Below are 23,868 nucleotides of genomic sequence, written 5' to 3'. Positions count from 1 at the left end.
GCAGAAATCGTATGGGAAATGGTAGCCTGGGGTTTTGAGAAATAAGGAGGTGAAACCCTGACTGAACTCAACTCTGCATTGCTTGCATGCGGCGCTTAGAAACCTCTTGGCCAATCCTTTCAACTGTAACTGCTACCTGGCTTGGTTGGGAGAATGGCTCCGGAAGAAAAGAATTGTAACAGGCAACCCTCGCTGTCAGAAACCCTACTTCCTCAAAGAGATCCCCATCCAGGACGTGGCCATTCAAGACTTCACTTGCGATGACGGTAAGAGGGCTGCGCCCAACCTGTGGTCCCCAGGCGTCCAGGAGACTGTGCTGATGCTAAGGGTGCAGCTGACCCGCAGAACTGTCCAAAGATAGTCCTTGCACATCTTTTTCGTTGCTTTGTTATGTTTTAGCCAGAGGACACTTCCTTTCTCAGACGGCACCTTCCTATCCAAATCTACTTTGTGCTTTTGAAGGCTGTAGATTTTCCAATTTCCAACTGGCGGTTGATACTGTTTTTACAGCTTCATTTTAACATTTCTTTATTACCCTAAGCATCTCTTCCAGTAGCTATCATTTCCAAATGAGAAAAGCAATTGGCTTCTAAAATAGAAATGCTAGTGAATCCAACAAAAGCAATAATTTTCGCTTTTTCATGCACTCTATGTATCATGGCATTTTATTGGAGTAACCCTGTCAGTAGGCAAAACAGGTTCTGTAATTATTGCCAGTGAATGCAGAACTTATTTGAGCTCATACTTTAATATGTGGGACCCTGCCTGGCCGACGTGGCTCAGTGGTTGAACATCGACCTATGAACCAGAAGGTCAGGGTTTGAATCCCAGTCAGGGCACATGCCCAGGTTTGCTGGATCCAGTGTGGGGCATGCAGGAGGCAGCCGATCAATGATTCCCTCTCAACATTGGTGTTTCTATCTCTCTCTCCCCCTCTCTCCCTCCCGCTCAGAAATCAATAAAAATATATTTTTTAAAATGAGGGACCCACACCATTTTTGCGAAACATTTGAAGTAACTCTGTCCCTTTATGTCTCTTCACGTCCGTCTCCTTAATTCAGTTAACACATATATTCTAATTAAAAGTGTAATTTATATAAATAACTGCACAAAGACAGTAACTATTATCATGGTATTGATGATACACATTGGACATTATTTTCTGGAATTCTGCCCTAGGCTGTCTGGAAATGGAGCTGTATGAAACGCGGGGTGTCTATAAATCCTTACTGCCCTCCACATCAGTGATCATACGGCCCGAGCTGGGTGCTTGTTACGTTAATTTAAAGCCATAAAATCATTTCTAACCTCCTCAAAGCTGCAAATCTGGGTTTCCCTGTATGTCTTTTGACAATTTAGGAAATGATGACAATAGCTGTTCCCCGCTGTCCCGCTGTCCCGCCGAGTGCACCTGCTTGGATACAGTGGTCCGGTGTAGCAACAAGGGCTTGAAGGGTTTGCCCAAAGGAATCCCAAAAGATGTCACTGAATTGTAAGTAAAGCTTGTCTTTCTTTCTTTTCTGAATAATTAATATGTCATACCCCAAGGGAAATGGGCTTCACCCCAAAGTTTTTACAGTCCCGTTTGCAGATTACCGTCTAGGGGCCATTAATTAGTACCACATAAAACCTTAAACAAATAATCCAAAAGCTGCTTTAGAGACCTTGGGAAATGCCGGTTGTGTGTGTTTCTCTTCTTTCACTGCAGGACTTCTCAGTGCCTTTATTATGCCAAGGTGCACTGTGGAGCTCCAAGAGAGGATGGTTAAAATGTGAGGTAGCTCCCATATTTATTTGTTCCTATAGCCCTTTCCCCATGGAGTATGCTGCAAGGCTAATGTCCCATCCAGTGCACTGTGGGAAATGCTGTATATTTAGTTTATCTACAGTGTCGGGATATCCCATTTGGTTAAGTATCCCTTACCACTGTGTCTCCTGGGAGAACATCTCACCATACGTGGTGCATTAACATCTGGGAGGTGGGAGAAGCCGGCATAATCCTTAAAAAGAAATGCGTGACTGCCCTTTGGTCTTGAATCAGAGTCCCTCGGTTTGGAAAGGGTGTGGGGCCAATTATCTCTAACATTTTCATGACTGACATTTAACTACAGATTGCATTGCCAGTGCACAATATCCAGACACTAAGCACCGCCCACACCTCCTTAGCTGCTTCGTGCTATGTGGTGCTATGTGTGGGAAATGGAATAAATCAGAGACTAGACTGCTTAAATGGTAATGCATGCGTGCTCTATTCCATTCCTTCGTCTGGGTACCAAGGGCCATGTACACATGCCTGACGTGCAATCAAGTCATTTTTCCTCATTGATTTTTGTCTGTATGGAACCGTACATCAAAAACGATTTAAGTCCAACTCTACCTCATGCAAATGCGTACCTGTCATTAAAGCAGATGCATCCAAGCACCCACAGTGAGCAGTTTTGATAAACTTTGGGCCATGCGGAGCATTCTTAATGGGGTTTAAGAAGATGCCACTTCAGTTGTCAAAAATCTTGTTCTCAAATCCTGTGCAGTTCTGTGAATCTCAATTTGGTCCTGAATGGACCACTTAGAAACCATGTGATCTTAGCATGTGTGCACAGAAGGTCCCTCTCAGATATGAATAGTTGTGAGGTGATCGGTTTCTCTCTCTGACTACCTAGTCACAGTTGTTAGTTAGCGATAAGCACTGTTTTGTGTGTGCGCGGTGTGTAATTAAAGACTTAATTCTCACTTTAATGTGTATTTAGTTCAGAAGGTTACCATCCATCCAGAGTTGGGAAGCTAGATGGGAAGGAATAGTCTGTATGCATTGATTCTAGGTGCACCCCGCCAAGGACATAGCATACCATTCAGATTGTCTTGATGCTAAATCTCTTCTTGGACCATTTAACTGGCTATTTCTTAGTCATTGTACCTGGTTCCCATTAAATAATTTTGACCTTGCTTTTTGAAAAAAAATTGCCTGGCTGGCATGGGTCAGTGGTTGAATGTCGACCTATGAACCAGGAGGTCACTGTTCTGATTCCTGGTCAGGATACATGCCCGGGTTGTGAACTCCATCCTCAGTGGAGGGTGTGCAGGAGGCAGCCAATCGATGATTCTCTCTCATCATTGATGTTTCTATCTCTCTTTCCCTCTCTCTTCCTCTCTGAAATCAATAAAAGTGTATTTTAAAAATCATTAAAATATTTAGCATTCTTTAATTTCCTTACTAAACCATATTTGAGAACTTGTTTGATCCATGTCCTGTCTATGCCATCTCCGTGGTTTTTTTTATCATATAGTCAAGCCTTCCATTTATTTCTCTACAAATGTTTTAAAGTAATCTTTTTTTGCTAAATAAAATAGATTACAGAGATGAAAAAATGAACTCATCTCTTATAAATTCTAGGTTTACTCCCCCAGAGAGCTTATTCTTAGAACCACACTGAGTCAGCAGTATTTCTCTTTACAGTAATATATATGCATGTATTAGAAAAATGCCATGTGCTTATTTTATTGAATTATTAAAGAATGTGGTGAAATAATGTTGGTGGAACATGTTAAACAAACTGTATCTATTATTTTTAATCAGTTCCATATAATTTCCCTCTTACATTGTTTTACATGTAAACATGCATAGCACTACATTCTGGAATAAAGGAGGAGTGTTGAAGTACATGGGATTATGCTGCCCTCTAGTGGTAACAAGAAAACATTTATCTACAGGAAGAAAGGAGGGAGAGGAGTTGAAATAGAAATTTTGAGTAGGCATAAGGTCTCATTTCATGTGCTGGCTCTTAATCAAATATTTGTTATGTACTTTGATAATTTCTGACTTGTTTATAACTGCTTTCATTTTTAAATAGTTGAAATAGACTGTTATCTTAGGCAATTTCTCAGCTACTGCTGTATTCTGCACAAATATAACCTCAACCCTGGATCTTGAGATTGGCCACAAAACTGGGGCGGGGGGCAGGGTCACATGCCCCATGTGCCAGAATTGATTGTGGACACTTCTATACAGATGGCCTAAGTTAGTGAAAGCATGTTTTCCCCTCCCCGTCCATATTCTGGGAGAGAACAACCTTGGGAGGAGATAGAATTTAGTGTGTGTGTGTGTGTGTGTGTGTGTGTGTGTGTGTGTGTGTGTGGCGCGCTCGTGCACGCACGCATGCATGTGTGTCATGGGTATTTAAGCATTCCTTTACTTTTGTGTCTTGCCAGTTAGCCCTGAGCCTATCTATTCTCTGATTATTCTGCTGACTCTCCTCAGAAAGGCACAATTTATTTATGTGTGGTTATTTGATTATTACTTTTGCATATAGATGCTATTTTTGTGCACTTGGTAAATGTGATTTTTCTAAGAAACCTCCTACAAGTAATATCAGCGAGTAGATATCCAAGAGTAAAAACTATTTTAAAATATTATTAATTGAAATCTACTTAAGTTTAAATTTCCAAATATCTCCTTTAAAACATGCATTGCTGTTTACTAATGTGCTGATAATATTACGGCGGCAAAGGGTGGTCTCGCCCTCAGCAGCAAGGTTCTGCATATAGTGAGTGCCTTTCACGGTACTGACTCCACATAAACACAAGCAAACTGGACTCTGACGACAAATGTGGTCATTTGAATGAACCTTCTTGCTGACAAGAAAATGGCTGGACGCATGCCTGCCTTTTTAGAAAACCACGAAGAACTGGACTCGCCAGTCTCTCCTGGATTTTAGAATTTAGCCCACATGATCCACAAAAGAATCTGCTGGATTGAACAAAGCATTTTTTTTTTCTTCTCTTCAATAGCAATCTCAGCTAGGAACATGACATCACTTTTTTAAATATTTTTTATTGATTTCAGAGAGGAAGGGAGAGGGAGAGAGAGAGAGAAACATCAGTGTTGAGAGAGAGTCATCGATTGGCTGCCTCCTGCATGCCCCACACTGGAGATCGAACCTGCAACCCAGGCATGTGCCCTGACCGGGAATCAAACCACTCAACGCTCAACCACTGAGCCACGCCAGCTGGGATATGGACATGACATCTTGAAGTCAAAATCACTAAGTGCTTCCTTACCTCCAATAAGAGTGAAATATTCTTCAACTATTCTAGGATACGCTACTGTTACTTTTTAAAAATATGCCCTAGCTGGTTTTGCTCAGTAGTTAGAGCATCGGCCCATGGACTGAAGGGTCCCTGTTTCACTACCCAGTCAAGGGCATATACCTCAGTTGCAGGTTTGATCCCTGTCCCCTTTCTGGGCATGTGCAGGAGGCAACAAGTGAATGTGTTTCTCTCACATCCATGCACCTTCCTTCCTTCCTTCCTTCCTTCCTTCCTTCCTTCCTTCCTTCCTTCCTTCCTTCCTTCCTTCCTTCCTTCCTCCCCCCTCCCTCCCTCTGTCCCTCCCTTCCTTCCTTCCTTTCCTTCCTCTCTCCCTCCTTCCCTTCCTTTCTCTCTCTCTCTGTCTCTCTCTCTCTCTCTGACTCTCTCTCTCTGTCTGTCTCTCTCTCACAAGATGAACAGAAAAGATATCCTCAAATGAGGGTTAAAACAATAATAACAACAACAATAATAATAATAATAATAATAATAATATTGTTTCCTTGTTTTTAGGTACCTGGATGGGAATCAATTCACACTGGTTCCTAAGGAACTCTCTAACTACAAACACTTAACACTTATGTAAGTAACGTACGGTATGTTTCTACCTTTGACTTCTCATTCTATTTCATGAAAATGGGATGCAAGGGACAGAGATGTAGTGAGCCTTTCAGATAATATAATTCATTCACAGTCAGAGGCTCCCCCTCGCTCACCTGGTTCTGGATCTCTCGATCCGGCTTCACTATGTATCAGTCAGGCCATGGCGAGGCCTAGAAAAGGTCCTCTTGTCAAAGTATAAATACGATTAATTCTGTTACCAAAGGATTGTAAAGATTTGGTAAGAAGGGTACTACTATTCATAATGAATATGGGTTATTTTATGACAAGTCAAGGAAAGATAGAAAAACATATTTTTATTCTTGACTTTAAACCAAAGATAGTAGATGATAGTAATCTCACTGAAAACATAAATCTAGTTTATTAGGTTTGATTCTCTTATATAATAAATTATGAATTGTTACGGGCTTCCAGTATTCAAATTCATTTTATAAAATCTATGTTTACTTCTACAGTATTTAAGAAAATGTGACAAAAACACTGACATTCTGAGCATACATTTCAAAACATTGATTTTTTTTTTTTTTTAGTTTGGTTTGATGTCCTAAGATAAAATATTTTTTCATTCATGTATTTAAATAATTTTTTACCACTTTAAAGTAGATATAAGATTATATTTAAACACACAAAAATTTCTATCTAGTTATGTGCAAAATACTTTTAAAAATATATAACCTCACCCAATACAATGTCACACTTAGAGTAACCTTGATAGAAACTGATAACATTTCTCACAAAACAAAATATTAGCATCTATAGTGAATGTAAAGGGAAATACTTTATCTTAAGTTTAAGTCTATCTGGTTTTAGAGTAAATATGACTGGCTTAGGAGGAAGATTTCTATTATTCCTATGATGTGGAGGTTATTCCTAATTAGTGAATTCTAGAAACTAAGGAAGCAGAAGATGTTGAATTTCTCAACGTAAACATTACCCTCTGGCAGCGATTTTCAAGTGGAGTGCTGCAATAATTTTTAAAACATGCTATGCCTGACAATTCAGCCAGGGGCACTGATCTCTTTTCCCTTCGGTTGTCAAATTAGAAAAATGACAATAGCCAACACAACAATAGACAGCAATTTTGAATGTATCAAAATTATACCTATTTCTTCCCTGGCCAATGTTGCTCAGTGGTTGGAATGTCAGCCCATGCACTGAAGGGTCATGGGTTTGATTCCTACTCAAGGGGTATGTACTATCTCCAGCCTCAATTGGGGCACATGTGGGGGGAAACCAATAAGGTGTCTCTCTCACATTGTTGGTTTCTCTCTCTCTCTCTGTCTCTCTCCCTCCCTCCTTTCCTCTCTTCCACACTCTCTAAAAAAAATCTATCCTTGAGTGAGGATTAATAATAACAAAGGTATACCTATTTTTTGTGAAGTCGGCAAACATATATATATATATATATATACATACACACACACACACACACACACACACAAGTCTAAGCGACCGGAACGAGCAGTCACTATGAAGCACACTGACCACCAGGGGGCAGATGCTTAATGCAGGAGCTGCCCCTTGGTGGTCAGTGTGCTCCCACAGCCAACCTCCCATGGCCAGACAACCTCCTGCGGTTCCTCCCCCAGGCCAGGTCCCAGGCTGGGGCGGGGAACCAGGGGTGGGTGGCAGCGGACGCGGCTCCTTTCCCAGGGTGGCCGAGGGCTGGCTCCCTCCTTGGGGCTGACAGCCAACCTTTGTGCTTTGTCCCTCCCCCTGGCCGGCATGCCCCAATCGGCCCGCCCACCGCCTGCCCACTGCGGTGGCGGTGTGGCAGCAAGGGAAGGAGGAGGAGGGAGGCTGGGAACAGCATGGTGGCAGGGCGCCAACGATGGCAGGATCAGCATCTGGCATCTATTCCTTCTGCACCCGGTCCGGCGGCCATCGCCTCCTCTCCGGGCTGGCCCTGATTGGCCCTGATCACTGGCCAGGCCTAGGGACCCCACCCATGCACGAATTTTGTGCACCGGGCCTCTACTTATAATATAGTTTTGGTGTTCTGCAGAATTTTAATAATGAGTTTGTGTGCCATGAAATGAAAAAGGGTTGAAAATCGCTCCCCTAGGGGGGTGGAGGTTAGTTAAAATGATGCTTACGATTTTCAATTTTCCTTAAAAAATACGGGAAAACACTTTGTAGGAAGCATCCAGGACTGTTTGGATGACAAACTATGAAATTAAGGAAAAAGGAATACCCTCCAAGGCGCCTTGTTCTGCCGTAGTTACTTGTTTAACAGCAGCAAGAAGCGATCACATGCATTTTGTTCTGTTAAATAAACCATTAAATTGCTTCAGTTTCCAAAGGGTCACTTCAGCAGAATCGGGTCATTTGCAGGGCAGTGCGTGATTATTTAAAACTAATTTGAAAATGAAAAATGAGAATTTGTAGATCCACAAATGGTTTTACCAAGGAGTCATTTTGCTGATATAGATATATTTATTTCCCTTTAAAATGTAGGTACAGTACTTCAGCAGTTGAGAACATGGATTTTAGAGCTTCTATAACATCCCTACTATTTTCATAATTTAATTGGTCCATTTTAGTGATATTTTTGCTACTTTAATAAAGGAATGGATAATTAGCTATTCCAGATCTTGCATTTAACGATTCATATATTTTACTTCAGAAAAGTTTAGTGAATATAAATACACACACATAAATGAACATAAATGAAACCCTAAATTATTTATTCATGAATCTTCCTGTTATTTATATATTTGGCATTTTGCTTTAGGAAAACATTAGTGAATATATACACCTTCACTAATATCTGTGTCATTGTTGTATCTATACTAATAAAAGGGTAATATGCTAATTAGAGTGGTTGTCTTCCGGACATCTTTCCAGACAAAGCTGCAGTGGCTACAAAGGCCAAGGCTCAGGCAGCCATAACCAGCTGCAGTGGCAGCAGCATTGGGGTTATGGGGGTGGTGCCTCCAGAGGGAGGCCAGACTGGGGGCCAAGGCACAGGCAGTTTGGGGTGATCAGGCTGATAGGGGAGGGCAAGGTAGGGGCAATCAGGCTGGCAAGAGATCAAGGTAGGGGCGAGCAGGCAGGCAGGCAGTGGGGTTAGGGACAATCAAGCAGGCAGGCAGGTGAGTGGTTGGGAGCCAGCAGTTCCGGATTGTGAGAAGGATGTCCGACTGCTGGAAGTTGGACATCCCCTGAGGGGTCCCAGATTGAAGAGGGTGCAGATTGGGCTGAGGGGCACACACACCCCCACTCTCCCCAGTGCACGAATTTCGTGCACCGGGCCTCTAGTATATATATATGTGTATATATTCATAATTTTTCCTAAAGCAAAATGCAAAATATTTATATGTAAATGTTATATATTATTATATTACATTATGTATTATATTTATAATATATTATGCCATTATATTATATATATCACATATATATATATAACAAAAATAAGATCAAGTACACTGAATATAAATTATAACCCATAGTACAAAATACACTTATAAATAGCCATTTAGCTTTGGTAAATAATTCACATCTCTATCATTTACTTATCATTCAATAAATAGATATTTACTGAAGACCTAGTATATATTGGTGACTTTGGCCAAGGGCAAAATTATTTTTTTAAATCTATTTTTAATGATTTCAGAGAGGAAAGGAGAGGGAGACAGATAGAAACATCAATGATGAGAGAGAATCATTGATTGACTTCCTCCTGCATGCCCCCTACTGGGGATCGAGCCCGCAACCTGAGCATGTGCCCTTGACCAGAATCGAACCCAGGACCCTTCAGTCCACAGGCCAATGCTCTATCCACTGAGCCAAACTGTCAAGGGTAGGGCAGAGTTTTTAATTAAGACATTTTGTTGTTGGTGGTGGTGGTTTTTAAAATGTGTTTTTATTGATTTCAGAGAGGAAGGGAGAGGGTGAGAAAGATAGGATATATTGGTGAGGATATATTCCCAAGAAGATAAGTATGTGTAACTGATGGAACTTTCGAAGACATAGGTTTATATCCCCTCATACAATGTGTCCATTGTAACTGGCCTGCACGTGCCTTTGTTCTGGGACCAGGCAACAGTCACAGGGTCTGGGGAAGGTCACAAGTCTTACAGGAGAGAGAGGAGAAAGGACATGGGAAAAGTGAGCTCACTCTAAATCTTTTCTGAAGTGAAACAGGCTTTGGTGCCTACACCTCATTGGCCAAAGCAAGGTGTATGAATCGTGAATAACATTATAGTCTATTCCAGAAGGTTGCCTGATGTCTTGTTATTTTCAGATAAAAGCTGAGCGCTAAAATTGTTGCTATGACCTTGAACAAATAGACCTTCTCTTTCTATGAATCATGAATATTTCCATTTCTGTGCTAACAATAGACTCCATTTCCTTCTTTTTCTCTTTCAGAGACTTAAGTAACAACCGAATAAGCACCCTTTCTAACCAGAGCTTCAGCAACATGACCCAGCTCCTTACCTTGTGAGTGTGAAAGTGCGGTACCAAGTTTTCAATAATTCACTGGGCACAGTGCATTTTCTAGGCACTGGACATTCCTGGTGAACAAGACAGATAGCATTTTTACCCTTGAGGAATGTAAATAGTTGCTGGGAGAAACAGACAAATAATACCTCAATCAGCCAACAAACACAGACATTACAAAAGGTGTTTGGTTCTATAAAAGACAGAAGTGATATTTACACCTGTGGTGAGGTTAGGAGAGATGCTTAAGCAAATGTATGCAGAAGGTCACCTTCAGGAGGGCATAGTTGATGCATCAACACCTGTGGAGATAGGAAGCTTTCTGGGCTGTACTTAGGAAATATATAGGTGGTTTCATTAAAACAGTACAATATTTTTTAAATACTAGAGGCCCGGTGCACAAAATTTGTGTACTGCGGGGGTGTCCCTAAGCCCAGCCTGCACCTGCGGGATCGGGCCTAAACCAGCAGTCAGACATCCCTCTCACAATCCAGAACTGCTGCCTCTTAACCACTCGCCTGCCTGCCTTATTGCTCCTAACCACTTCTACCTGCCAGACTGATCGCCCCCTAACAGCTCCCCTGCCAGCCAGATCGACGCCTAACTGCTCCCCTGCTGGCCCAATGGCCCCCAACTGCCTTCCCCTGCCAGCCTGATGGCCCTCAACTGCCCTCCCCTGCCAGCCCAATGGCCCCCAAATGCCCTGCCCTGCTAGCCCAATGGCTCCCAACTGCCTTCCCCTGCTGGCCCGATCACCCCCAACTGCCCTCCCCTGCCGGCTCAATCGCCCCCAGCTGCCCTCCCCTGCAGGCCTGGTTGCCCCTAACTCCCCTCCCCTGCAGGCCAACTTGTGGTGACCATCTTGTGATGGCCATCTTGTGGTGGCCATCTTGTGACGATGTGGGGGTGACCATCTTGTGATGACGTGGGGGCAGCCATCTTGTGATGATGTGGGGGCAGCCATCTTGTGATGACGCGAGGGTGCGAGGGCCACCTAGGCTTTTATTAGTATAGGCAGTCCTCAGGTTACATCAGACTCGACTTAGTCGTTTCGTGGTTACGTCACCATCTCCCATTTACAGTATTTATTAAAAAAAGTTCCGTTATTTCTACATATGTACATATGTGCTTTATGTTTTTTATTTATTTACCACAAGTAAAGGTCAGGAATTGTTATCTTGCTTTTAAATTTTGTTACTGTTTCACTTCATTACTGCTGTGAATGTGCTCCATGTGAGTGACGTAGGTGCTTATGTAGGTGGGTTCCGACTTACGACAAAAAACAGAGCTATGTCGCGCCATAGGAACAGATCTCCGACATAACCCAAGGATTGCCTGTATAGATTATGTGTCAATATTCTCAATTTATAATATACTAAAATAACCTTCTTCTTAGCCACTTTATTTTAAAAATGACATCCTGCCCTTTTGGGATGCCTGAGTAAGACCACTTGGCTTCTATATGCTTTCAGGATTCTTAGTTACAACCGTCTGAGATGTATTCCTCCGCGAACCTTCGATGGATTGAAGTCTCTTAGATTACTGTAAGCATCTGATGTTCAACAAAGAAACTCTTCTCAGGGATTGAGTTGTCTATTTACTACTGGCTTAACTGCTTTGTCGATCCTGGGGTGTGTTCGGTTATATGCATTAGGATTTACTACAAATTTGGAAACCATATCTAACTACATCACTGTTCATCAGCTTTAATTTGGACAATATAATTTTCTCTTCTGTCATGTTTTTGCTATAGTTGTTTATTTGATAATATACAATATTTAGAGGTGTGTTTTACATAGAGTCAACTAATTTTGAAAGAAATGTAGGAAATGCTGTCTTTGCTGATTACATAATAAGTGAATTTTTAAAGTATATAAAGTAAAACATGATCCTCAAGCCCCGTACCCTCCCCAAGAATTTACCATTATCCAATTTGATGTTCTTTCCTGGTCCTCCCTTATACACATTTGGTTTTTGTTTGTTTTTGTTTTTAATAAATTTTTCTTGATTTCAGAGAGGAATGGCAAGAAAGAGAGAGAGAGAAATATCAATGATGAGAGAAAATCATTGAACGGTTGCCTCCTGTACACCCTCAACTGGGGATTGAGCCCACAACCCAGGCATATGCCCTTGACCAGAATCGAATCCGGAACCCTTCAGTCCACAGGCTGACACTCTATCCACAGAGCAAAACTGGCAAGGGCAACGCATTTGGTTCTTTTGATGATATACATATTCCCTGGCTATATCAATTTTAAAAGCCATAAATAGGAATTGTTCTTTTTTGGTCACATCTTTACTATCATTTGTTTTACTTCCAAATTTTCATAATTCTGTTCATCACTCTAAAGAACAGCCCACACTTTGGTACAAATGTGCTAGTATTCAGCAGTGATTTGCAGGGGAAGTTAATGTCAAGTGTACTGGGAGAATACACAATTTACAAATTTATTTTTTCCACCAACTATTTAATAGAGTATCTGCTTTAAAACACTCCTAAAAGGATTGGATATTATCAATCCTTTCATTTTCGTCATATGACAAAAGCAACTTTAATTCCCATTTCTGATTTAATTTGCAATTCCAATTACTCAAGCATTTGAATATGTTTTGTTTATTGAGCATTTGTGCTGCTTAATCTATGAGCCTGATCATATCGTTGCCCAATTTTTACTGGGTACTTTGTATTTTCCTTATTAACTTACATATCTTTGTGCATCTAGCATTTGACTCGATAAGTTTGCAGGTCTTTTCACAAAGGAATTATCCCTTGTATCTTATATGTGTTGCAAATATTTCTCATCCTGTTCTTTATATGTAATCTTTTATAGTATGAATATATTTTATGTTGTCAAAAATTTGTCACTCCTTTTCATTATGGTTACTGAGTTTTACACAATGATTTTGAAAACCTTTCCTATCCTATTTATAAGACGGAACTCTTCTGTAATTTCTCTTACTACACTTCAGTTTTATTTTTACATTTAACTCTTCAACCTAGAATTTATTTTATGCATATGACTTGAGGTAGGAACTAATTTTTTGCTTTCCGCAATAGATACCAAAGCTATTTATTGACCAGACCATCTTGTCTGCACTGATTTAAAATGCTTATCATCAACTGAAGTTTCATATACATACATGGGGATTTTTCAGAACTCTCTGATTTATAGGAAATTTAATTTTCTTTTTCTTGTTTTAGTTCTTTACATGGAAATGACATTTCTGTTGTGCCTGAAGGTGCTTTCAACGACCTTTCTGCATTATCACACCTGTGAGTACCTAGTTCTTGATGTGGGTTTAGGCTCCAGCTGTCCCTGGCAAGCGAGTTTGCAACGTGCATCCTCTGCTGCCCCTTTTATTGTCACATCATCACATGTGAATGGATCATTTTAAAGAAAATATAAAGATTTTCAATGTAGATATGGTGAACTCCACAAGATAGCCTTCATATATTCTTTTGGCCCATACCCCCCATTAGTTGAGTTCTCTTTGCTTACCCAACGTCCTAGCCAATGCCTTTGCTCTTGATGTTCTCTGATTCTAAAATATTGGCTCTCCTTCCATTCAGTCTCTCCAAACCCAGTTGTTCTAAGACACATCCCAAGTATCACCTCTTCCATGAAGCCTACCCTGATTGCCTCCCCCAGGATTCATTTATTTAGCCAATATTACTCAGCAATGACTATGGTTGCATGCAGAAATAAATGAGGCAGAGATCACAACTTTATAATGGGGTAGAGGGCAATAGCCAAATCCTCACATTTGGGTGAAACACTTTTGTTTGTGTTCTTTGTTATAGCAGCCATTTGTACCTCCATATTTCCTGGATGTGCAATTTTAAAAACTAAAAAGATGGGATAAATGGTGTCCAAAAACTCAGCGGGGTCAAATTTCATGATTCTGTTATTTTCACTTGTACTGTTAAGGCCATGGCCAACCTGGACGGAGGTCGGGGGAACGGTCCGGGGAACCACAGCCTTCCTGGGGCAGGCTGCATGGGCATTCCCGGGGAGCGGGTCTCTGCTTTGGCTTAAATACCAGTGTCACTGGGCTCCCATTTCCCCAGAGAGGTTGCCTGCCATGTTCCCTCTTGGTTTTGCTCTTCCCTCCCAAACCCACCAAACCCCAAGATAAGACTGTCGCAACTTGAGAAAGGGGGATGGGCGGAGGATAGGAGTTAGTTGTCAGTCGTGCTACATCTGAATGTGGGTTATGGGGCTGTGTTCTTCACGCAGGCATTGCACATCTGATTGTTTGGTGCCTGCAGCTAATAAGCCTTCCAACTAAACGATTAGGTCGCAGGAGGCAAGACCTCCATGTTTTCCATATTTGAACCCCAGCACCTCAAAGTCAACATCAGGACCACTCAGGGGTGTCATTTGCCTGAGACACGATGTTAATGAAAGCCAGTAGCTCCGGGTGCAAGACTGTGGTGCTCTCTGGCAGACCAGACTGTACAGCTTAAAAAAGGAAGCAGCCATCCCATCCGCTAGGTCAGGGTGATGGCGCAGGAATTGCTGCCCTGGGCAGCGTGGCTCGAGCTCAGGGGAGCATCCCTTTCTGTGGCCGCCTCGCTCACAGTGAGGGCAATTTGAACTTCTTTGTCCTGTGTTCCGTTCACTCACGTATTTAATGTGTGCATTTGTCTCTTCCTCCCTAGATTATAAACAGCTCTGCTCTATTCACTTTTTTGCTGCACCCCTCACATAGTAAGGACTTAGCAAGTGTCACTAAGGAAGAGACCGAATGACTCAAAAACATCATTTTGCTCATTTTTTATTTGAAAAAAGAGTTTGAATCTGACATAGATATGAGCATAACATTTGCTCCAGTTTTCTGGTTAGAGCTGGGCACTAAAGTTACAATGTAAAGTATTGTAAAATATTTTGCAAGCATATTTTGGGGGTTTTCTAATAAAACAGTAACTTTAATTTTGTGTAGACCTAAAATGTTATTAATCTGAAGTTAATTATCCATCAGAATGAATCAGTTTTTAAATGCTGATTTATGTATCTCTTGTGCCCAAACTTGGCAATTTTACAAACCCAGTGGTTAACTTATTTGGCCTCAGGTTCGTAATCTGTAAAATGTTTTATTAATACTATTGACATCAGAGAGTTGCTCTATTGGATAAAATGATGTAATTCGTGTAAATACACGGCTTAGCACAGCTCCTGCCTATGGGATGATACATGCAGTAAATGTTAGCTATTACCTTGATTACTTTTCCTATCGCTACTGCTGCTTGTGTGAGTAGGAACCAAAGTTCCGAAATGAAACACTTTGTAAAGGGACCTTCATCCAATGACGGTCTAAATCAGCTCTGGTGAACTAGGTCTCTATTTTCCCAGGCACTTTCTCTTCTTTGTACCTGTGTGCCCACTGGTTGTTACCCTGGGACATCCTCCCCAGCCTTTCCCACCTACTTGACTCATCTAAAGGCTTAGACATTTTAACCACCAGTCCCCCAAGGAGTTATCCTCTGTCCACAGTCCTCTTGTAAATCCTTCTGCTAGAGCATTTCTAAAGGAAGTGTGTGTGCAGAAGGCATTCTTGGGAGTTAAAAGTAATGTAGGTTTCATATTGGGGTCCCCAGAACCCAGCATCGTGATTGGGTTCTCATTAAATAATCGGCGAATGAAGGAAGCATTGATCTCCACCCAATTTAAACCTGTCTCTGCAAATACCTGGACACTATCTAAATTTCAGGTGCTCCTTAACACTAGTGACAGTCCACTAAATTTCATTTGCACATGATCCAGAAAAATGGATAACCCAATGTCTTCATTTTCTTCTAAGTTGTTTTTGTCAATAAATCTATAGGGAATTTCTACTGAGCATCTCTTTATGTTCCCTTAGGAAATAATACACGTGTGTGTGTGTGTGTGTGTGTGTGTGTGTGTGTGTGTGTGTGTGTGGTGTTTTTCAGAGCAATCGGAGCCAACCCTCTCTACTGTGACTGTAACATGCAGTGGTTATCCGAGTGGGTGAAGTCGGAATATAAAGAACCAGGAATTGCCCGTTGCGCCGGACCTGGAGAAATGGCAGATAAACTGTTACTCACAACTCCCTCCAAAAAATTCACCTGTCAAGGTATGGTATTTAATCGTTTGTATTTCTGTCAATAAACATTTGCGGTGTTCATTTCAAAACAAACAAACAAAAAATACCATTTGCTGCTAGATTTTAAAGGTATAGCTGAAAAGCCCCAGTGACTACTGTTTCCACCCACGCTTGGGCAAGACAAAGCAGGTACCTGAGGCACCCAAGTAAAGAATTAGGCTTTTCAAATAGATTGCAGAAACTGTCCATTGGAAATGACTAAGTGTTCTTTAAATGGCATGAAGGAGTGAAGGGTGCACAATTTCTGGAACTTCCTCTCACAGCCTCTAACAAGTGAAATGTTTTGCTTTTGCTTTGTCTGAACATGAGCCCTGCTCACAGAGCTGCCAGGGCCCTGTGGCCTCCTGACGCCAGGTAAGGTGATGAGCCCCCAGTGTCAGGCCAAACCTCCCCTCTGGCCTCTCGTGCTGCCCTCTTCCTGGGATAATATGGCTGTGGCTTCCTTCCTTCCTTATGTCCCTTGTTTCCCCTTTGTTTTATGTATTTGTGAATTTGCAATAGCATCTTATTAACAAATATTGTTCTATTATTACAAGAATAATATATACCCAACATAGAAAAATCTAATGAATACATTGTAAACAATAAGAAACATTTCATTTCTGGAAAAAACTAAAATGAATCATTAATCCCAATACCTAGAGGTAAACATTATTAAACTTGTTTTGTGTATTTAACATGTTTTCTAGTCAAATGCATGGGTTTATTTTTTATTTATTTTTAAATATATTTTTATTGATTTCAGACAGGAAGGGAGAGGGAGAGAGAGATAGAAACATCAATGATGGGAGAGAATCATTGATCAGCTTCCCTCTGCACGGCCCACACTGGGGATGGAACCCACAACCCGGGCATGTGCCCTGACCAGGAATCAAACTGTGACCTCCTGGTTCATAGGTTGACATTCAACCACTGAGCCACACTGGCCGGGCTCAAATGCATGGATTTAGATTCCTTACTAAAGATGGGATAGAAGTTTACTGTCATTCTTAATTTGTAGATTTTCAAGAGGGCCACTTATCATTACTAGATAGAGGAGAGAAATTCTTTAAAATGTTAAATGTATAATCAGTAAATGTTTATTAAACATGTTTTATGTGTAAAACTAAATCCTAGGTATCATGGAACATATAGAAGTTCGTATTATGTTCTTGCCTTCCAAGGCTTAAAAACCAAGCTGAAAAGATAAGCTTCCAACGTTTGCACCATTAGGTGGGAAAAGTAGGTCATAGTGTACATTGGGTCACAATGGGTCATAGTGTGCATGGGTCACAGTAGGTCATAGTGTGCATGGGTCACAGTGGGTCATAGTGTGCATGGGTCACAGTAGGTCATAGTGTGCAGGGGGTCACAGTGGGTCATAGTGTACAGGGGGTCACAGTGGGTCATAGTGTGCAGGGGGTCCCCATGGGTCATAGTGTGCATGGATCATAGTGGGTCATAGTGTGCAGGGGGTCACAGTAGGTCATAGTGTGCATGGGTCACAGTAGGTCATAGTGTGCATGGGTCACAGTAGGTCATAGTGTGCAGTGGGTCACCGTGGGTCATAGTGTGCATGGGTCACAGTAGGTCATAGTGTGCATGGGTCACAGTAGGTCATAGTGTGCAGTGGGTCACCGTGGGTCATAGTGTGCATGGGTCACAGTAGGTCATAGTGTACAGGTGGTCACAGTGGGTCATAGTGTGCATGGGTCACAGTAGGTCATAGTGTACAGGTGGTCACAGTGGGTCATAGTGTGCATGGGTCACAGTAGGTCATAGTGTACAGGTGGTCACAGTGGGTCATAGTGTGCATGGGTCACAGTAGGTCATAGTGTACAGGTGGTCACAGTGGGTCATAGTGTGCATGGGTCACAGTAGGTCATAGTGTACAGGTGGTCACAGTGGGTCATAGTGTGCATGGGTCACAGTAGGTCATAGTGTACAGGTGGTCACAGTGGGTCATAGTGTGCATGGGTCACAGTAGGTCATAGTGTACAGGTGGTCACAGTGGGTCATAGTGTGCATGGGTCACAGTAGGTCATAGTGTACAGGTGGTCACAGTAGGTCATACTGTGCAGTGGGTCACCGTGGGTCATAGTGTGCATGGGTCACAGTAGATCATAGTGTACAGGGGGTCACAGTGGGTCATAGTGTGCATGGGTCACCGTGGGTCATAGTGTGCATGGGTCACAGTAGGTCATAGTGTACAGGTGGTCACAGTGGGTCATAGTGTGCATGGGTCACAGTGGGTCATAGTGTGCATGGGTCACAGTAGGTCATAGTGTGCATGGGTCACAGTAGGTCATAGTGTGCAGTGGGTCACCGTGGGTCATAGTGTGCATGGGTCACAGTGGGTCATAGTGTGCAGGGGGTCCCCATGGGTCATAGTGTGCATGGGTCACAGAGGGTCATAGTGTGCATGGATCACAGTGGGTCATAGTGTGCATGGGTCACAGTAGGTCATAGTGTGCATGGGTCATAGTAGGTCATAGTGTACAGGTGGTCACAGTAGGTCATACTGTGCAGTGGGTCACCGTGGGTCATAGTGTGCATGGGTCACAGGAGGTCATAGTGTGCAGTGGGTCACCGTGGGTCATAGTGTGCATGGGTCACAGTGGGTCATGGTGTGCAGTGGGTCATGGTGTGCATGGGGTCACAGCGTGAAGGCTGAGGCCCTGCCTGACTTACCCTGGGCTAAAACCAGGTTCACTTTGCAGCAGTTAGCTACACTGTGCCTCAGTTTTCTCCTGTGTAAGCAGAGGCGATGACAGTACCTACCCAAAAGAGCTTTGTTAACACTAGATAAATCATTACATGTGGAATCTTTAACTTAAAAAAGCCAATTTTGCCCTAACTGGTTTGGCACAGTGGATAGAGCGCCGGCCTGCAGACTGAAAGGTCCCAGGTTTGATTCCGGTCAAGGGCATGTACCTTGGTTGCGGGCACAACCCCAGCAGGAGGTGTGCAGGAGGCAGCTGATCGATGTTTCTAACTCTCTATCCCTCTCCCTTTCTGTAAAAAATCAATTATATATATATATATATACATATATATTTAAAAAGCCAATTTTATAGAAAGAAAGACTAAATGGTGGTTACCAGGGGCTGCAGGAAAAGGGAAAATGGGAAGCTGTAGGTCAAAGGCTTCAAACTTACAGTTATAAGAAGAATAAGTTGAGAGGATGGAATGTTCAGTATGATCACAGTAGTTAATAATACAATGTTGGCCTGGCTGGTGTGGTTCAATGGTTGAGTGTTGACATATGAACCAGGAGGTCATGGTTCAATTCCTGGTCAGGGCATGGGTCAGGGCACATGCAGTCTTGACCCCTAGTTGGAGGCATGCAGGAGGCCGCCTATCAATGATTTTCTCTCTTCATTGATGTTTCTCCCTCTCCCTTCCTCTCTGAGAAAATAATAATAATAATACAATGTTGTATACTTGAAAGTTGCTGAGTAGATCTTGAGTAATCTTACCACAAACAAAAATGTTAACTATGGGAAGTGACAGATGTGTTAATTATCTTAATTCCACAATATTCATGTATATCTCCTCATCATGTTGTACACATTAAATATATGCCATTATATTTGTCAATTATCCCTCCATAAAGTTGGGGAGGAAAGATTACTTGAATTAAATATATATGTAAAATATGTTACCTTACACACAGGAAGCACCTAACATAGGTTAACCACTAATTTTATTATAATTCTTCAAAAGACCAACAAACACGATGAGGGACTCTCCATGATTTATTGATTAAATAAGGGATTTTCAAAACCTATATTCCCTACAAACATCTTTAACTTGGCAGCTAATGCTTTTTTCCATAGCTATAAATGGTTGCAAAATATGTCATTTGCAGTGCACTATAATGTTTGACACTTTAAAACAAAATTCTTTTAAATGTATTTGGTGGAATCTACATATAACAGCTAATTTTAAAAGACAAAAACAAGATCCTTCTTTTTCCTTTTTTCTTGCACTTATGTTTTTCTCCTTGAATTTCTATTTCCAGTACCTCAGAGAATTATATCGTTCTTTGTTACAAAAAAAGTATATGTAATTAAAATTTTAAAAAGTTTCCAGCCATCAAAAATCTGTGGGTTTTTAAATTTTTTCTCTTAAATTAATTATTTCCATTAATACCCGAACCATTGATTGGGACACCATTGATTGGGATAACAAAATTATCTACCCATGTTTTAATATTGTTATTGAAAGTAGAATGTTATTGGAGATGCCTCTCTGGGATTATGTGCACTGACTGCAAGAGCCTTTGCAGATAACCAGAATTTTACATTGTTCTTTGGTGACTCCGTTTCCTTGGGCAGTGCCCTATGGCGAGTTCCTGGTGGGCTGAGAGGTGCCCTATCCTTTGTACAGTGGAGATGATTGTCAAAGGGAAAGGGAAACCAGCATCGCTCTTATTCTTAGGAATGTTATTGGGCAGAATGGCTTCAGAAAGATTGCGTGGGGGAAGTTGAGAAACTGCAGATTGATTCTATTACACTTCTCTGTGCTCAAGGATACATGTACTCTATTTTGAAAAATGCTAGTGCTTCTCTGTATTTCCTAAAGTTTAGAGTTTGCCAGAGATATTTTTCAGGGAAAAAAAAAAAGTCATGGTAACACAAATTTGAGAAAAGCTGCATACTTATATTCCATCCTTAGAGCATCCTGGTTCCCATTCATTGATTAAATGTTCTCAAATCCAAACACATGCATGTATGCATATATACATACATACATACAAGTCTGTTTAACTCAAGATTTATCTAACTGACTTACCTTTTTTGTTCATTTGGTTAATGACTATGGAGTCTCCGGTACTTACTGTCGTGTGAATGGAAATGTGCAGGAGGGGATATTGGCCTATCTGCCTCGTAGAACTTGGTGCAATGATGGAAATATGGTATGTCTGTAATATCCTGTATGGTAGCCATTAGCCATAGTGGTTGTTGGGCACATAATGTGGCGAGTGAAACTGAGGAAGTGCATTTTAAATTTTATGTAATTTAAATGTGAATGCAAATCGCCACATGTGGCTAGTGGCTACCATACTGGGTAGAAGAGTTGCTGCAAGAGCTCAGAGGCAGGTGGCCGTGAAGGGTGAGTGTACAGATGTGTCTAAGCCAGCTGTGTGGAGAAGCGGACGAGTGTGGGACCGTGGTGCTCCTGGGCAGAACTGCAGGAGCAGAGCTGAGCAGGAGCCAAGTGCTGGAGGGGTCCCAGGGCCTCCAGGAAACGGTTGAACTGAGACTGGTTGACAGATGATTTAAGGGCTTAGGCTTCTCAGCAGGATTATGGCAGTCTAGTTTAATATTCACTAAGTTATCAAATTAACTGATTCTGTAATGTCCAAGGTGCTACCCTAAGCTGGATAGCAAACACCACGGGTGTACACCAGTTGGCCAGCAGTGTGGGCATTCAGAAGTCAACGAATACAGCACAATTGCATTTAGCAGACTTCAGATGTACTCACTTTTGTTATACCTGAATATAATTAAGGTTCTGGGCTAGTTCAACATTTATAACATTTCAGATTGGATCTCTGCCCATACTGCCACTACTACTAAAAATAATGACAACGACAATGAAAGCCAGTTTGTACTGAGCAGTTTGCATTGTGCTGAGAATTTTATGTAGATATTTATCTCTCAATTTTCACATCATTCCTATAGTAGGTACAATTATTTCCACATTTGAGAGAAGAAAATACTGTAATGTAGGAGATGATTTAATTAAAAATCACTCAGCTGCTGAGTGAAGGAGCCAGACTTGAACCCTGTCTGACTGCAGAGCTTGCCGCTGAAGTTGATGTCCTAATTTTCAGTAAAAATATTCTCAAAGCAAATTATCACTATAAATAAGATGCGCCCCCGCCCCCACTATGGAGAAAATGAAAGTTTGAACCACTCACATGCTGCTAGACATATTTACATAATAAATGGATTGGTAGGAGGCAAAGTGGCCTAATTTTCAATTAGAATAATTCAGTGTAGGAAATCTGAGTGCTTAAAAGCGATAAAATGATGCTCCTTAAATACTTTATAATTTGAATTGTTTATATTTTAATGAAACTTTCCTGTAGTTATGCCAGTTTAATGTGTTTTATTTTATTCATGAAAACATGTAAGTACATACTCCTCCTATTAAGGTTTGTAAATACATAATTTCAATTACAACAAGAAGAGGAATATTCTTTATTTGAAGACATGTTTACATGGTTATAATTAAATATAATTTAGGGGTTTTTCTCTGCTAGGAAAGACTGGGCTACTATTTTGAGTCATTAATTTTTTCACAATTTTTATCCTACATTTTCAGAGTATTTTTTTTTTATGGTATAATCTCATAGTTTCACCAGAGCAAACTCATGAGTCCATGGATGTTATCAAGCTCCCCTTTTAAATAAAGTTTTAAAATTAAAAACAATGGAAGAAACTAATGAGATGAAATAGATGACCAGAGCATATTGAATTAATACCCTTTAAAACATTCTTGAGTGGGAAACAAATGGATCTGACTTGTTTTTGTAACCCATAGGTCCTGCTCTCATCTTTCAAATATCAGAGGAAATTAGAATGATTAAGCAGTTCACAATAAGGCCGAGGTTTTTGCCCTCCCCAGGTTTTCATTGAGAAAGTCAGCATGGGATGTAGAATATTTTAATGTCTAATATTCCCCGTATTGCTCTTGGTTCAGGAAGATTTAGCTACACAGACAACTACACAGTTCATGTTTAATGTGACATACATTTATTAAACCCTTGAATGTGCTAAGGAGTGAAGAATCTAATGCAAATGAATGATGTGTTCCTTCTTTCTTTCAACAAATATTATTTGAGTTCTTGTTATGCACCAGGCATAGATAGTTCTAAGGTGTTAAGAATACAACAACAATAAGTAAAACAGAAAAGAAACCCAACTCTGCCCTCATGGAGCTTAGAGTTTATCAATGGGTTTATTTAAATAGATAATTCCAAAACAATATGGAAATTTGGTGATAAGAAAAAATATGTGTGTGTGTATATACATATGTACATATGTATGTATATGTGATATTAATTTATATATTCAAACTAAACAATTATGGAACTACTAGAGGCTCGGTGCACAAAACTTTGTGCACTGGTGGGTGGGGGGGTCCCTCATCCCAGCCTGTGCCCTCTCGTAGTCTAGGACCCCTCGGGGGATGTTCGCCGGCTGGCTTAGGCCCACTCCCCGGGGAGCAAGCCTAAGCCAGCAGTTGGACATCCCTCTTGCAGTCCAGGACCCCTCGCTCCTTACTGCCTGCCTGCCTGCTGTGGAGGCGGGAGAGGCACCCACCACCACCACTGCGCTCGCCAGCCATGAGCCCTGCTCAGGGCTTCTGGCTGGGTGGTGCTCCCGCTGTGGGAGAGCACTGACCACCAGGGGACAGCTCCTGCATTGAGTGTCTGCCCCCTGGTGGTTAGTGTGCGTCATAGTGACCAGTCATTCCACAGTTTGGTCAATTTGCATATTAGGGTTTTATTATATGGATAACTGATACCACCACCAGAACTGTCAGGCCATCGGTAGATTCTTATACTGAGTCAAGTGGAACTGAGAGTGAGATGAGAGG

The 23,868-nt window shown here is 41.4% G+C and overlaps 1 protein-coding gene across 2 annotated transcripts in view; it reads left to right on the top strand.

Moving 5' to 3' along the window:
- SLIT2 (slit guidance ligand 2) overlaps nucleotides 1-23,868 on the top strand; it is a 343,264-nt gene that overhangs the window by 260,446 nt on the left and 58,950 nt on the right. For both annotated transcript variants that reach the window (XM_008140178.3, XM_008140176.3), the window contains 7 exons: nucleotides 100-266; nucleotides 1,360-1,492; nucleotides 5,596-5,664; nucleotides 10,078-10,149; nucleotides 11,622-11,693; nucleotides 13,352-13,423; nucleotides 16,082-16,245. In XM_008140178.3, coding sequence (XP_008138400.2) covers nucleotides 100-266; nucleotides 1,360-1,492; nucleotides 5,596-5,664; nucleotides 10,078-10,149; nucleotides 11,622-11,693; nucleotides 13,352-13,423; nucleotides 16,082-16,245 — 749 coding nt within the window. The remainder of the gene's footprint in view (nucleotides 1-99; nucleotides 267-1,359; nucleotides 1,493-5,595; nucleotides 5,665-10,077; nucleotides 10,150-11,621; nucleotides 11,694-13,351; nucleotides 13,424-16,081; nucleotides 16,246-23,868) is intronic.

This window comes from Eptesicus fuscus, chromosome 2, assembly GCF_027574615.1.
Source record: "Eptesicus fuscus isolate TK198812 chromosome 2, DD_ASM_mEF_20220401, whole genome shotgun sequence".
NCBI classification, from domain to species: Eukaryota; Metazoa; Chordata; class Mammalia; order Chiroptera; family Vespertilionidae; genus Eptesicus; species Eptesicus fuscus.
This window is presented reverse-complemented; position numbering and strand designations above follow the sequence as displayed.